This window comes from Prenolepis imparis, unplaced genomic scaffold, assembly GCF_030444845.1.
Source record: "Prenolepis imparis isolate NDT839.2.m4 unplaced genomic scaffold, iyPreImpa1.0 SCAF_5, whole genome shotgun sequence".
In the NCBI taxonomy this organism is placed as follows: Eukaryota; Metazoa; Arthropoda; class Insecta; order Hymenoptera; family Formicidae; genus Prenolepis; species Prenolepis imparis.
Window position 1 is genome coordinate 5,525,463 of NW_028141163.1, and position 16,206 is coordinate 5,541,668.

Here is a 16,206-nt window from a genome sequence, read left to right on the forward strand (position 1 = left end):
TTTGACCTATGGAAGAATGGACTAACAGTAGTCTTAACTTGATTATTGCATTCCTTCGTCCGATACTGATTATTATGGAGAAATGAAATTGATAGAGACCGAGTAATCTTGCGAAGTACGCGACATTGATCGATTCGTCGGAATTTACATTTAAATATATAATGAATTATCCATTAATAAAACTCATTTAGAGTTTGCTTGTTCGATGAGGAGAGATACGTTTGGCCACTTGATAACTTCCGGAAATCTTTCCATTCGATCCATTAGAGTTCATTTAGTTATTAAGTCGCGCCGTTACACGATGCTTATCGATAATTTGACGGGAGAAGTTCATTACCAGGTGCGAACTGAAAATATATCTCGACGTGTGCCATCGTGAATAATGTCACGATATCCATTTGCGATATTCGGCAACTTTGTGATTCACGATTACAACCCATCTTGTGTACGCAATGTGCTGAACAAAACTCATTGTGATTAACATATAAATCAAATAGATGATATAAGAAGATAAGAATTTTATCTCGAAGTAATTTATTTTTTATCTTCCTCAGATACAGACAATTTATATTTCTTTCGGTTTTATTAAACGTATTTTATATCTTTAAAAGAAAAAAATATCTATATATTTTTTTTAAATATATAGATATGTATCTATATTTTTTTATGTATACATATATATATATATATATATTTAAAAAAAATATATACATCTGTACATCTAGTCGATTTTTTAGATTGGATCTCACAACTTCTTGCTTCTAAGAGCTACAAATTAATTTTGCAGATCTGAAACCTTCGGACAGGAGCGAGAAGTCTATGTTGTCCGGAAATGCGCAACCGTCGGACGTGTTCTGTTCGGTCCCAGGACGATTATCGTTACTAAGCAGCACCAGCAAGTACAAAGTTACGGTAGCAGAGGTACAAAGACGGCTATCGCCGCCGGAATGTCTGAACGCGAGTCTCCTCGGCGGTGTGTTACGAAGGTAAGGCGTCAATTTATAAACGCTATAATTAACGCACAAATCAATTTCGCGACTCGATATAAAATGTGTAATTACATCGATTTCTCGATAAGAGCTCTCCTCTCTTCTTTCTTGCTTTTCTTCTACGCAATACTCAGAGAGCGGTTCATTCATCCGTCTTTAATCGCGCACACACTTAAAGGCCCTCGGGCTCTCTCAGCAACCCATAAACAAACCGTTAGAATAATTTGGCGAAAGATTAAATATCGTTCCCGTGAGAATCAGCACGGCTATCGGTTAGGAAGACGCCCGATATACGAGCAATACCGTTGTTTTGAGAAAAAGCTGATCACAAGTCATATGTTATAAAATTGTAAATGTTACTGTGTCGATGTCAAAAAATTTTGAGAAAAATTTATTAGCTGAAAGATTTTTCATAAATTCGGAGAAGAGGTATGAGTATATAGAGAGAGATGTTTCCTATATATTGTCTCGTACACTGAGAGAATTTCCTCTTAAAATTTCCCCCGAAAATCATGGTAATCGTGGGACAATATAGTATGGAAAGATTTTATGAGAATTTCTCTGATTAATATTTATCACAATAAAATATAAAACATGTTTGATTAATTTTATTAAACTGCATAATAAAATTAATCAAACATATTTAATATTTTATTGTAATAGATGTTATTATTTTTATTGTGATAAACATTAATAAGAGAAATTCTCACAAAATTCTTTCCATACCACATCGTCTCACGATTATCATGATTTTCAGGGGAAATTTTAAGAGAAAATTCTCTCTTGTGTACAGTGAATGAAAATGGAACTCGATCGCGATTTCCTATGAATATTCCGTCACAGGAGACTAACGGAGGACTATTTTTATTACAAGCATACATTTCCTTACAAAGCGCGATAATCCGTGGGCCACCGGATACCCCAGCTGAGCAGTTGTATCCCGGCCATTGATTCCGCGGGAGAAACAAAATACGAGATACACGGTGTTGCATTAAGCCGACATTTCCGGCCGTGTATCGAAATAATCGATGTAACTGATATGGGTCGCGATCGGGACAATGCGCGAGCTTAAAAGAAGATACAGCGGAATGGAGATCGCGATACGCACCGTTACACGACTTTATATCTATGAGACTAATTAATAAACCCGCGACGTGTTCGGCTCTCGTCCGGTTCGTTTCTTACACCGAGAGCACAGACAGCCACCTGATTTATGGAAGCTTCTCATGGAAGAGATGCACCCTTCTTTATCTGATTCGCGGCTTTTTATCCTAGCCTAGAGAACACTGTGCTCATTGCGCAATCCTTTATCACCGAAGGCGTGGATGAATTACCGTGCAAGTTGGCCAGATATTCTCCCGCGTACTCGTATGTAGATGCGACTTTTCACGCTGAATCCTTCTCTCGCAATAGACGTTGCGAAATTACCGTCAAGCCATCGCAAAATCGCGCTCCGTTATTTTATATTCGCGGTTCTTCAGCTGAATATTGTACATATATGAGAAAATTCATTCGAGATTGTAAACACGCGATAAAGAAAGAAAATCAAAGCCCCACTTCGTTACATAACATTTAGAGATTCATTAGAAAGTGTATATATGAAATTTAATAGAATAATAATAGATTAATATAAATTAAAATCAAAAGAAAATCAAAGATATATCTTCTCACATCCCCTTCGCCGTTCACAATAAAATCTCTCTTAAACAAATGTCTCAATTCTACATTCAACGTGAAATCTGTATTATGAAAGAAACGTGAGGGTTCTGTGTGTAGCAAGAGAAATATTGCGAATATATATACGTACTTTCATGTATCACCCATCGCCCACGAATTGTTTCGCTGTCAAGTGGTGGAGCGCGGCGAATCTTTCGCATATGCACATACATATATACGCGGAATAAACTGCTAATAAAGCGGACCGATCTATCCCCGATGCAAATGAGACATTAATAACGCGGCGTAGCTTCGAGTGTCAATTCTCCTCTCGGTGCGCGAACGGGGGTTTCGCTGCCTCGGGCGAGCGCGGCATCTCGCACCGACGGTTATAATTCATCCGTTCGCATAGCGATCTGACCGATAATTACACGCGTTGGGCTGAGACTTGCCACCATAGATTCTCTCTCTCTTCGCTATACAGTACCCTCCTTTTGTCTCCCTTCCCCGTCACCTTAGCCTCATTCCCGGCTCACATGTGCTCGCCCCCCATATGAAGATCCACGAGATCGTAATACGCCTCGAGAAATTCTTAAAGATCGATTGCGTGGTATCGGACCCCTCGCAAGTGCATTATATGCATGTGCGAACGCTTTTTAACACTCTGAGCGGCATTTCGTCATTTTTCGCGCTTCTCTCGGTGTGCTCTATTTTTTATTTTTATTTCATCGTACATATATGCGTTTTGGATTTATCGTACGATTTATCGTAATATTGGAGAAAATCGCGAAAGAGCTTTCGAAATTATTTTGCTCAATTTATAAATGCATCATCATTTTTTGCTCACTATATTTAAAAAGATATAAATATATGTATATGTTTCTTTTTTATAAGTTTTCTATATATGTATGTATAGTACTCTTTTTATCTCTCTAATATATTCTGAGATGTGCGATCTTTTTGAATTTTAATTACAAAGCACTTTATAATATTGTGTACTCTTTTAATCTGAAAACTAGGGATTACTAAAATCCTCACCTGCTCTACAAATTACTGATACGAATACCTTTTAGGATTGGCCAACATCTGCTTAAAAGTCTAAAAAATATTGCACGAAGATGTCGGCCAAATTAAAATACGACTGATTTTCGTCTTAAAAAACAAAAGCTCTTTTTTCGATTTAGAATTCATTCTTTTTATTTTTCTATACCGTGATGTGTGTCTTTAAGTTAGATAATGACTATGTACGTATCAATTATTATATAAGCAGCAGATATGCTAATATTATATAATTATACTATAGTCTTTATTTTACGGCAAAAAAGTTGTGACAGTGACATTTCATTATCCCGACGTGGCTCTCATTAAATTTGATAACAGCATAAGTATATCATCTTCTGACACCAGATCGTTTAATTTGCTGATTTAATTTATTGCCGCATATTCCGAGTCGATATTACTTCTTTGATCGAGTTAAATGTCCACACAAAAGATATCTTGTTATTTATCAAGTCTAGCATGACATAATTGAAACATAATAACTTGTAGATAAGAAATAATATAAAACAGCAAATTTTCTTCATTATTAAATTTTAGTTTTATTTAAATATTATATTCTTTAATATATATGGCCTCATAGAATCAAGTTTGTAAGTTTTTTTACGAATAATTGAAAAATATATGATATAAATTTTATTCATTATTATTATGATAAAATTTTGAAAAAGCATATATGATAAACCATATAATATATACATATAAATATATAATATATATTATATGATATATACAATATTATTATATATTATATGTATAATATATATAAACAAATATAAAATGTAAAATACTATAATGTTAAACGGAGAATTCTAGATTATTAATATTAATAATATGTAAAAATATATTGAAATGTACACAGAGAGAATTTTCTTTTAGAATTTACCCTGAAAATCATGGTAATCGTGGGACAATATGGAATAGAATTTTATGAGAATTTTTCTGATTAATATTTATCACAATAAAAATAATAATATCTATTACAATAAAATATAAAATATGTCTGACTCATTTTACTATGCAGTTTAGTATCAGATTTAATGAGAGCTACGTTGGGAATAATAAAATGTCACTGTCACAACCTTTTTGCCGTAAAATTAAGACTATAATTGTATAATTATAGTATTAGCATATCTGCTGCTTATATAATAATTTTCAGGGTAAATTCTAAGAAAAAATTCTCTCATTGTCAGCGTATATAGCAGAATATCTGACAAGATTTTATTGAAAATGTTTGATGCTTGATACGAAATTAGCAAAGATATTATAAAGGCGATCAATATCTCAATAAGTCGCGCACAACATCTGATGTTCGCACACGTGTTACGTTAATTGTTGCTAATCATAATTTCGCGTCATTCTCTCGCAAAACGAACGACACGAAGGATATTTGAATGAGCCTTGATCGCGTCAGAAAGTCCTTTCGGTTTACTAATGTTGCGCGGCATCCGTAGACGATTAACGAGGCCAGTCGTTTCGAGTAATTAGGGGGAACAAGGAATCCCGGCGCACCAGGATTCCTATCGACAGGATCGAAGGGGTGCAGAGCCTCGCGGAAACCCTAACGTAGTAGAGAAGAGACGATGCGTCTGATAGTCTGATTGTGAGTGGAATGAGGATCCTTCTCGGGACAAGATTCTGTAATGAGTGCAGCGTCGCTCTCGTCACGTACAAAGACGAACGGCGACAACGATCGTTAAAACGAAAATTCGATTTTGTCGTGCGTTTATTTCATGCGATCAATTAAATTCGGGGCTCGACAGAAATTCTTTCGTCATGCATTTACCATACATATATCTCGATATGCGATATTTGTGCGATAAGTTTATTAATGATCGCGAATTTTCGTGTGTCATTTCACAAAACGCAATCGTGGATCGAAACAAGAGTGCATATATTACTCAGGAGTATAGTTTCAGCAATTCTGTCAATTTAATATCTTATTTTAGATCTGGGTTGTACAATGTAATATACATACAATAAAGAATATAAATTAAGAGATAAAGGATAATTGATTGTTAATAGCATGATTTAAATTCATAAATTCTATATTTAAAAAAAATATATTTTAACGCATTATATTTTGCAAATAAATGGAAGAACAAGATAAATTTTATTCATGTTCACGTATCAGAATAAAAATTTTTGATATATTTATATAAACGAAAAATCTCGCTTTTAATCATATAGATTAAATTAACCACTTTTCGATGTTATGTTTAAAAATAAATATCTCAATGTCACCAAATACATTTTGGAAGAATATAATTTTGAGGAAATAAAATACGGAACGTAAATTCGGAGGAACCGATATATTAATAACCTATAGCGGTAAAACGTATTAATTGCCGAAAGCAAAGCGAAAGATTGTCCGGGCGGGTCGGACAGTCGAATCGAACAAAGGTAGGCGATACGCGTTACCGTTATAACAGGCCAGGATGATGGATGGACAGGGTGTGTTAAAGAAAGAAGTCGCTGCTACTATCGCATGCCTGTTGATGTTGTACAAAAAAAAATTTACTTTGCGGCTTCTTCGTCGTCGGATTAACAACAGGAAATCGCCGTGTGACGATCTTCGCGCGAGTGTGAGACGATTAAAACGCGATTTTCGATGGTGTCTTGATGAACTTTGTTCGAAAAAAACACATGGGACGTATCTACAACACGATTCAGGGGACCAAATAAAAGATTAAACTTTTTTATTCTAAAATATATTTCGCTTTCTGCTCGTCTACTTCGTAGAATCGTCTATTATTTGCTACGATATAAGTTATATTGAAAGATTAACTGAACTGTAATATATCATGGATATATAGTCCTTTTATTCTTTGACAAAGAGTCATTTATTTAGTTAATGAAGCTATCTCTGAAGTCATTCAACACAAAAATATTTTTGATCTAATACATCTCATAAAGTGCGAGATCAAAGTATTAAAATTGTATTATTTCAATCTTAATGCCACTTTATCATCGAAAACATTCTTTGAAGTAACGAAAAAGATGTATCTAATTACACTGAACGAAATCTCACACACATACATAATTATAATGATCCTTAAAAATACTGCCTACTCTGATGTTCGTGTTAGCCTGAATAGATTGCTGTATGAACATAGTTTCAGGCATGATCCTATTCCGCAAAACATGAACAGTGTACGCATCCTTAAACGTGCGTTGCCCCGCGCGAGTTGCTTAATCGCCGATGACACATGCGTAATCGCGGATTATGCTAATTCACTCGTATTTTTTTCTCCCTTTCGTTGCCGCCGTCGCTCTCCTCTCCTCGATTTCATCTTTTTAGAGATCGCGGCGAAATGATTAATGGCGGCGTTCCGTTTCGAAATTCTCATGCGTCGAGATTGCGCGAACACGCGTACGTGGGTGTTCTAATAATAAAAATATTATACGAAAAACGATAGAAAAAAAAATAATTAACTAAACATCATAAATACGACGATAATTGTTCGAATTTTTTTTGCAATATTTTATATAAAATCCTCCGCTGAGAATGAATTGATTGTTCCGCTGATTGATGTACTAGGAATTAATTTTTAAGTTGACAAAACTTAGCAATATTATTTTAAAAATGCAACACGAAATATAAAATAATACTGAAAATGTAAGCATCATTTAAAAATATTAAAACAATATTTAAAAAAATGAATTATGTACAGATAAATATAAAAATCAGAACATCTATATAAAAAATATATAGCTATCTGAGAGAATTTTCTCTTAGAATTTACCCTGAAAATCATGGTAATTGTGGAACAATATGGTATGGAAAGAATTTTATGAGAATTTCTATGATTAATATTAATTTTTATCGCAATAAAAATAATATCTATCACAATAAAATATAAAATGTTTGATTAATTTTACTATGCAGTTTAGTAAAATTAATCAAATATATTTTATATTTTATGATGATAAATATTATTATTTTTATTGTGATGAATATTAATCAGAGAAATTCTCATAAAATTCTTTCCATACCATATTGTCCCACGATTACCATGATTTTCAGGGTAAATTCTAAGAGAAAATTCTCTCTGTGTACTCAAACATTTCTATCAATATAATATCTTTGCGATTATATACGACAATGAATTTATTGTCTATTATCATATATTGTATATGTTATTTAATTGATATTATTAAAGATATGACGAAGCTTTATGCTGAAAGAGATTATTTTATATTTTCCAGGGCGAAATCCAAAAACGGCGGGCGTCTGCTTAGGGAAAAACTGGAAAAAATTGGTTTGAATCTGCCAGCCGGCAGAAGGAAGGCGGCCAATGTCACGCTCTTAACATCTTTAGTGGAAGGTGAGTGTTTTCTCTTATTTCGAAAACTCGATTATATACATATATACAAACTCATTAGGGAATTTATAAAAAACAATATCTATCACTCAAACACATCGATTAGAGATCGATAAGTCTGGTACAGCTCGGACGTTACAAACTTAATAGTGACATATTAATCCTGACATATTAATTAAATATTAATATATCGCGCAATGATTTACGATTTTACTAAGAAGATATGATCAGATCGCCACATACATTATACATGCTCGTTTCTATATTCCTGATTTTCAAGTTTTCACTGTCGCGTTATATATGAATTTCATATACAAGCTGCTGTCCTCTTGAAATGTAATGATAAACAAAAGCATTTCTGTTTGAAATTCCTCCAATTAAAATTCTTATGCTTTAAAAAAACTAATATTTGAGTTTCTAATTAATTTCAACTTGAATTTATCTTAATAGTACATTGAACCTTAAAGTTGAACTTTTTTTTAATACACAGAATTATCTAAAAGATGAAATTATAAAAAATGAGATTCAATGAAACTTTGACAAAAAAATTGAATTTAAATTCGAAAAAATCTGCTAAAAAAGATATGCAAAGGTGCATTTATGTATATTTCCAGAACAATTTATATATATTTAAAATATTAATTTACGTAAATTTCTTCATATTATGTGCATTCCAATGGAAAAGACATGACATTTGTCAGATAAAATAGTTTATAACATATTAAGCTTGTTTGTGAATTCAACAATATTCTATATACAATAAACACTATTGAGAGTTTTTTCAATTTATTTCTCAGAATTATAAGATTATCTATATACGTCTTGTAATTACTTCTATAAAAGATTTCAGTGAAAGAAATCAACAGAAAGCGATACAATAACGCGGTAATGATCTTTTCACAACAAATTAATAACATAAAGAAATTTATATCGTAAAAATGTATCGATCAATATATTTAACTTATTGATACGTTCATGTAAAGTATTGTTCGTTATGCGAATTCTGACGGGATTCTTTACTGTTGAAATCAATAATGACGCATTAACGATAATCCAACCATAATCACGCGTTTTCTCGGCAATTTATCGCGAGGGATAAATATAACGCTTTCCGATTTACTGCCGTCGTAATTTATGCGAAGTTACCTCTCCGTTCGTCTTTACACCCTTCTCTCGTCGCGACTCTGAAGAATTACATTCCTTGTGACGCCCACTTGTCTCGTAGGGCACAGTGATGAAATCATCTCTTCGGAATAGCATATGCACGTTAAGGCAAATTTACACGGTTTATGCTCGATGATGATTTCAGATGAGTCATTCAAGTGGATGAATAAATTTTTGTTTAGACACGCAATACCAGAAAGTCTCGTAAGATGAAACATCTTGTTTGACAAAGTATTATAGGAAAATAAATATTAAAATATACATATATGTATAATTCTCCCTTCTATTCTCTTCCATTTAAAGCTGCATATGTATACATATATGCGTTTGATTAGATTTTACTCTTTTATCTGATACTAGCATAAATTAATTATATAAAATAATATCTCAAAAATTATCCTGTTTGTAATTATTCATATTTCATATAGCTTTTAATTATACCGATTAAAGTTTTGAAAAAGGGGATGAAATTAGAGAAGCTAGTTGCATTTCCTTGATTTTTTGTCAATCAATTTTTTTTATCTATACACAGTTTGAAAATTTGTGTTTTCTTGTTAGAAACGGTCTCCGTTAAAATTTTTGTGTTAAATATTTAACACATTCATGTGTTAAATTAACATATTGCTGTTGTGTTAATTGAACTCAAATGTTAAATTATTAAAATAAGTGAAAAAAAGTGTAAAAATAACACAATGTGTATTTACTTTTAATTTTACACAATAAATATGTTCGATATTATTAGTGACAAGATTTATCTGTTAAAATTTACAGAAAAAAATGTTAATTTTACTTTATAATATAAGTGGGGATGATAAAATGTAAAATTAACAATTTTTTTAGTTAATTTTTACATTAAAACTATGTTAATTTAACACAAAATTTATTTTAAGTTTACTTGAAGTTTGCATTTATTTTATGTTAAAATATTAACACAATATTCGTGTCATCATTTAACATATCCGTATTATGTTAAATTAACACAAAAATTTCTGTGGACCGTTTGGGACATGTGATATTTGTTAAATTTAACATAAATTTTTCAACTGTGTATAATCTCATAATCCACTGTATTTTTGTATCGAATGATTATCGAAAGTGAACCGTGTAAATTCGCCTTTAGGAGGGTCTCCTTTGTTCTTCCGCGTTATGACAGTAACAACCTCGGAGTGCAATCTTGTTGCGCCGAATACAGGATGCGAACGGTTAATCAGAGAGAAAGAGAGACTCCTACGGGATATCCCGAGTGTGTGTTGCGCGAGAGCGGTTAATAACGAGCACACAACAAATGCGTATGTGCGTACAATCGCCCTGCCACGCACCTCGGTCAGCAGTGCTCTAATGACGCGCCTGGAAGTTCGCCGGCACGGACGTTGATTATAATTTATGGCCGGTGGTGAGGCTTTCATAAAACATCAGGGTTCTTGCTTTTCTTTCCTCGACGGCACGCGTACCGTAATCCTTTCTCGGTCGGAGAACCCAAAAACCGAACGTACGTGTATCTTTCACTAAATTGCAATATGTATGCGTACATGCACAATATTTCCAAGAAAATGTTAGATTTTCGAAAAAAAAAAAAATTATTAAGAATTTTAGAGAACTTTCAACTCAATCTTCACATCTCCGTAACAAATATTGAATATGACAGGTACACATGGGACAGTGATTCGTAAATTTGAAATAAATATCTTGGTAATAATATATTCATGAATTGAGCGATAAATTGTGCGATATTCATAAATTATGCATCTAAATTTTCAGATATTTAAATATGATTTATTTAATTGTCTCGTTATACTGATGATATCGTCGTGCAACATAATCCTATTATTGTAGTACAATAAAATGTGCATACATCAATTTGTCGATTTATATCGGTCATTAACCGTTAAACAAATGTTTTAAATGGTTTTCATAATGGATTTTCTCGAGCCACGAACTATGTCACTTTTAATAAAGCGAGATCCGTTCTCAAAATCTCTATCTTACAAATATTTACATGCCTGAATAAAAACAGAAAATAAAGCTGATTAATTGCACCCGCGGCTCAATAATCCCGTCTTTCCGGTTTAATGCAAGGGGAAGAATTCAAAAAGAATTTTAAATATATATATTTTCCATTACATTTGTACATGTGAATCATTTCGTATGCAAGCCTGAAGGTGAAGGCGATCACTATTATTAAGTCACTATTATTAATTGAAATTCATATATATTCATATGATTTTATGATTTTGTGACGCGACCCACGATTTCCTTAATTAAATATCTCAGACTCTATCACGCTTTAATAATGAAGATGTTTCAATAATAGTGATGAACTAATGGCAGTGTGTTTACGAAATTATTTCGAAATTTTTGCACTAATATGCAGTAAACTCGACGAATCTCGTGTTTTCCATATATAAGAACAAGCGTTTTGCATTTCTATAGATTTCTATAGATATAATTCAGAAATTCTAATCTATATGCTTTTGTTGAATCTTAAGATCTATTGTTAAGATAAATATAGAATTAATAGAATTCTAAGTGTGTTTAAAAAAAAATAAAAATTCAATATACAATGCAATGTGTAACAAGAACGTATCTAGCAAAAAAGGAAACAACTCTGTGAATTTGAGAAAAATAAATTTCATGATATTTAAAAGGTATCGTTATTGTTTTAACTATAAAGTAAGGACTAATAAATCGTAAAGAATTAATATTTTTTTACGTTTAATATTACCGATATCACACAATATGATAATTAACTGAGATAATGTAAAAAATGAAGTCTGATTAATAATAAAACGATAAATCAGATTAATAGATTCAAGAATAAATTTATTTCTTCATTTCTTTTCGTGTTCTGCTTACGTCATTTCTCTCATTTGTAAATCACTGTCGTAATGCCTATAATATGCATAGAATCTGTTGGTTAATTTACGAGAAACAGATCATACACGTGCCATGTTTTTAGTCTATTCTAATTATACAATAATTGCAAAAAAATAGAAAGAAAAAATTACGCGAGATATACGCACGTATATATGAGAAAAACTAACACGTTTTACAATAAAAAATAAAACTTATTAGCGTAATGATTTTGTTATGTAATGGCAATTTGTCACACTTTGTCTAATTAGAGGAACTGCAAAATCTTACGTATAGCTGGGTATAAAGAAAACCGATGCGTATAGAAAAAGAATGTTGTCAAAAGCGCTTACAGAGTACAGGCGAAAGTGTGGGAACCTCTGCTCGCGAGAAGCGTAGTTGTGAATATATTCATTATGCGTAGATATATCTATATATATCGCGTAGACTGCGTCATTCATACGTAAATTCGTGTCTGATCGTACACATCAATGACATAATGTGCCTACGCTCAGAGATATAGACGTACGATTTTTAAAAGCTGTATAATATATTAGAATGACAAGATTATTTATTTCGATTGCGCATAGGATATCTGAAGAGTTACTTTAAATAAAACTTCAGTAAAATGAAAATAGAGGACAGCGAAATATAATATTTTTGGAATTTTACTTTTTATTTTCATATACATATATGTAATAAAAAAACGAAACAAGTTGTAATATTTTTATATCCGATATTTTGTTTATCAAAAAATAATAAAATTAATAAATTAAAAATGAAGTAATTAAGAAAATTAATAAAAAATTAAATAATAATAAAAATAAAATGAAGTAAAAAAAGTTGAGATTATTTAATAATAAAATTTGTCTGAGTACTTAAATACTTATATTTAATTCGACGAAAATATTTACCTTAATTTCTCATATTTAACGATTAGTGTAATTAGTGTAATTTTACGGATTTTTATATTATTGTAAGATTTGGTTTAGATTTCATTTCATAATATAACGTATCGTAAAATGTTAGATTAGAACAATCAGGATGCAATTCAGAGTTACATAAGAACAACATGTACACGGTGATCGAAGAATGCGTATTTTAGACACGTTATATATGCCTGTACGTCGACCGCAGCCAACTCGTTGTAAAGTTTTAAACTGGCATGAAACCGCAAGAGAGGTATATCCGAACACGACGACCTCGGGGGTACGCGGAAGAGAATTCCCGAAATCTTTCTCGCAGGTTCGATTATCAGGACGTATAATGGAACGTGATTTGCGGTCGAAGGCCGAGATGAAGCGCATCATATTGATTATCGTTGTAACAGTGTTCTCTGAATAAGGTTACTCTATCGAATCTCTATCTCTATCTTGAAACGGCAAACAAATTTCTATGAACATTATTCCGACGATTCAAATGTCAAATCATATTCGCGATGAGATTCGATTATAAAAAGATATTTACAAGTGAAGATAGAGAACGTCACAAGTTTTAAATATTACGAATATCGTTTAATAGATGCAGTAGCAATTTCTACAACCTAAATTAACTTTTGCAATTTTTTAGAAAATATTATTTCATGTTTATTATGAAAACATGCAAATTGCTTAGCGTGTAAGAAAAAAAAAGTATCGTCGTTCTTAATAATGATTTTTTAATTCTATGTATATGAGATGCATTGCTCACAAGATTTTACTAAAGAAAACTTGAACAAATTCGAATACTCTACTCTACTCTATTTTCTATCTCCTCAACTCCCAAAAAACATAAATACTTTATAGTTATAGCCAACTAAATAGGCTGTTGTAGTTTTTTGCGACAAAAAATTTTGAGAATATCAATATTTATTACTCACCGGCTCACCGGTGCTGAATTTTTGCAAATCTTGTCAAAATTCTATGAATTTCGTTGAATTTCAGAGATAGCCATTAAGTGTCCAAATGTCAGTTCATGTATCTCTATAAGAAAATAATATAATATAAGTTATAATATAAAAATCAGAGCACAAAATTCCAAAAATATCATCAAAAATGTCAATTATAATGTATTTATTTAATAAATTATATCAATAAATTACTTAGACTAATAATAACATACAAATCCAGTTTTAAAAATCTTAAAAAAATTATTACATAAATAAATATATAATAATCGCATCTAGACCGCGATCGTATGAATTAAAACGATAGGCATTGTGATAAATATTACACTCCACTAAAATTACAATGTTTTGAATTATTTGATTAATCAAAATAAAAAAGACGAGGGGATTTTTTTTTTTAATTGGTCAATTAAATGCTTTGAAGCATTTATAATTTTAGATAGAGTGCACTCATATCGTTCGCTGTTTCAACGCGCTGTGTAATCGCGATTTTTAAGAAAATTAGACTTCTACATTTCGTGAATAATTAAAAAGAAAAAAAATGCTTATATATATATATATATATATATATATATACAATATATAAAAGCATTTTTTTTCTTTTTAATTATTAATGTAGAAGTCTAATTTTCTTAAAAATCGCGATTACACAACGCCCGATTACAATCATCCTCGTGTATATATATATATATATATATATATATATATATATATATATATATATGAGGATGATTTATCAATCTGGAACAACTTGTTTTATGGTCCGATTTTTCTGTATTTATTTTATTTCCGATATGCGCACACACTTCACGTTACTCTTGCAAATGCGAGACGCTTAACTTATTGTTAGTACACATATATGTATATACTCGCTACCGGTAGCGCTGTGAATTATATTGTTGCGCCGTACATACATATAATATCGACAAATAAATATGCTATAAATTGTTAAATAATTTTACATTTTCTCATAAACAATGTTATTACGAATAATCTGTTTTCTGTTCGGCTCGATTATTTCTTTGTCGGCGTACCTGAATGGATTATTATCGGAGCTCGATGTTTCTGCGTCTTTACGCCATGGCGGTCCCGCGCGAAAAAGGAATATGAAGTTGCTGCAGAAGCGCGCATAGCATGTTCGACCAATCAGAATAAAGACGCCAAAACTTCCTGCATTCTGATTGGTTAAACAAACCAAGTATTTGTAGCGTTAAGTGGAATCGATTTTGCACAATCAATTTTCAAGCAAAGTAATTTTCGATAAAAACGGCACGTATAGATATTAGACATAGTAAATTTGATTATAAATCTAATATAAACTCGACTCTAAATATACAACACTTAAAAAAAAACCGGTAGAAGGAAAGGATATAATATATGTGCTGAGCTTTAACATCAAAAGGTCTGGCAAAACAATTGTGTAAACTTTAATTAAAATAGAAATAGAAATATGTTGCAAATAATATGTTATACCTTTTCTGCGATTAATATTTTTTGACAGAAATCAGCTGATAGCCTTCAAAAATAACAATCGAATTTTAAGTATTATATTATATTATTTAAAACATATTATTATTTTAATTTTTATAACATATATATATTATTATTTTAAAATTTAATTAGCAAATTTTCGCTTTATTAATATTTTTTGACAGAAATCAGCTAATTAAAGCGTTAATTTGCTAATTAATTTTTAAAATAATATGTTATAATATTTTTGACAGTTATCAGCTGATTTCTATCAAAAAATATTAATCAAGAATAAGGTATTTATTATAACATTATTTACAACATAATACTCTTTTAATTATATTACTATTAAATATATTATACTATTTTTACCATATTATTATTTTAAAATTTAATTATCAAATTAATGCTTTAATCAGCTGATTTCTGCGAAAAAATATTAATCAAGTTTATACAAACTTTATTTATTATTTTTTTTTTAATATTCTTTCTTTTTAACAAAAAATCGAAGAATGGCGCGTGCTACGCGCGCGATTGTGTTGCTCTAGTATGTATAAATTGGACATTTTTCATATATCCAATTAAAACAGCTGATTAACGGAAATATAAGATAATATGCGTTTTTTCTTTAAAAATAAAATCGTTAATATATATTATGTTAATTTTCGAGCTAAAAAAAGATGTGATGATGTTTTATTCTAAAAAATATATCCTAAAAATTAAATTTTTTTTTAAAATAGTAAAATAAAATGATATATCATATGCAATTTATATGGAGTAATCAAATCTGAAAATAAAATGACAGATGCTA

General features: G+C 31.0%; 2 protein-coding genes across 5 annotated transcripts in view; one reads left to right on the plus strand and one right to left on the minus strand.

The window, feature by feature from the left end:
* The window catches only part of LOC145936408 (uncharacterized), an 88,704-nt gene extending 73,432 nt beyond the window's left edge, over positions 1 to 15,272 (minus strand). The window contains exons 1-2 of the mRNA XM_083038626.1: positions 14,960 to 15,272; positions 13,899 to 14,001 (exon numbers count right to left, since the gene is read on the minus strand). The gene's annotated coding sequence lies outside the window, so the exon portion shown is untranslated. The remainder of the gene's footprint in view (positions 1 to 13,898; positions 14,002 to 14,959) is intronic.
* Tfap-2 (transcription factor AP-2) overlaps positions 1 to 16,206 on the plus strand; it is a 133,258-nt gene that overhangs the window by 108,032 nt on the left and 9,020 nt on the right. For all 4 annotated transcript variants that reach the window (XM_083038599.1, XM_083038600.1, XM_083038597.1 and 1 more), the window contains 2 exons: positions 788 to 986; positions 7,911 to 8,029. In XM_083038599.1, the coding sequence (XP_082894725.1) occupies positions 788 to 986; positions 7,911 to 8,029 (318 nt within the window). The remainder of the gene's footprint in view (positions 1 to 787; positions 987 to 7,910; positions 8,030 to 16,206) is intronic.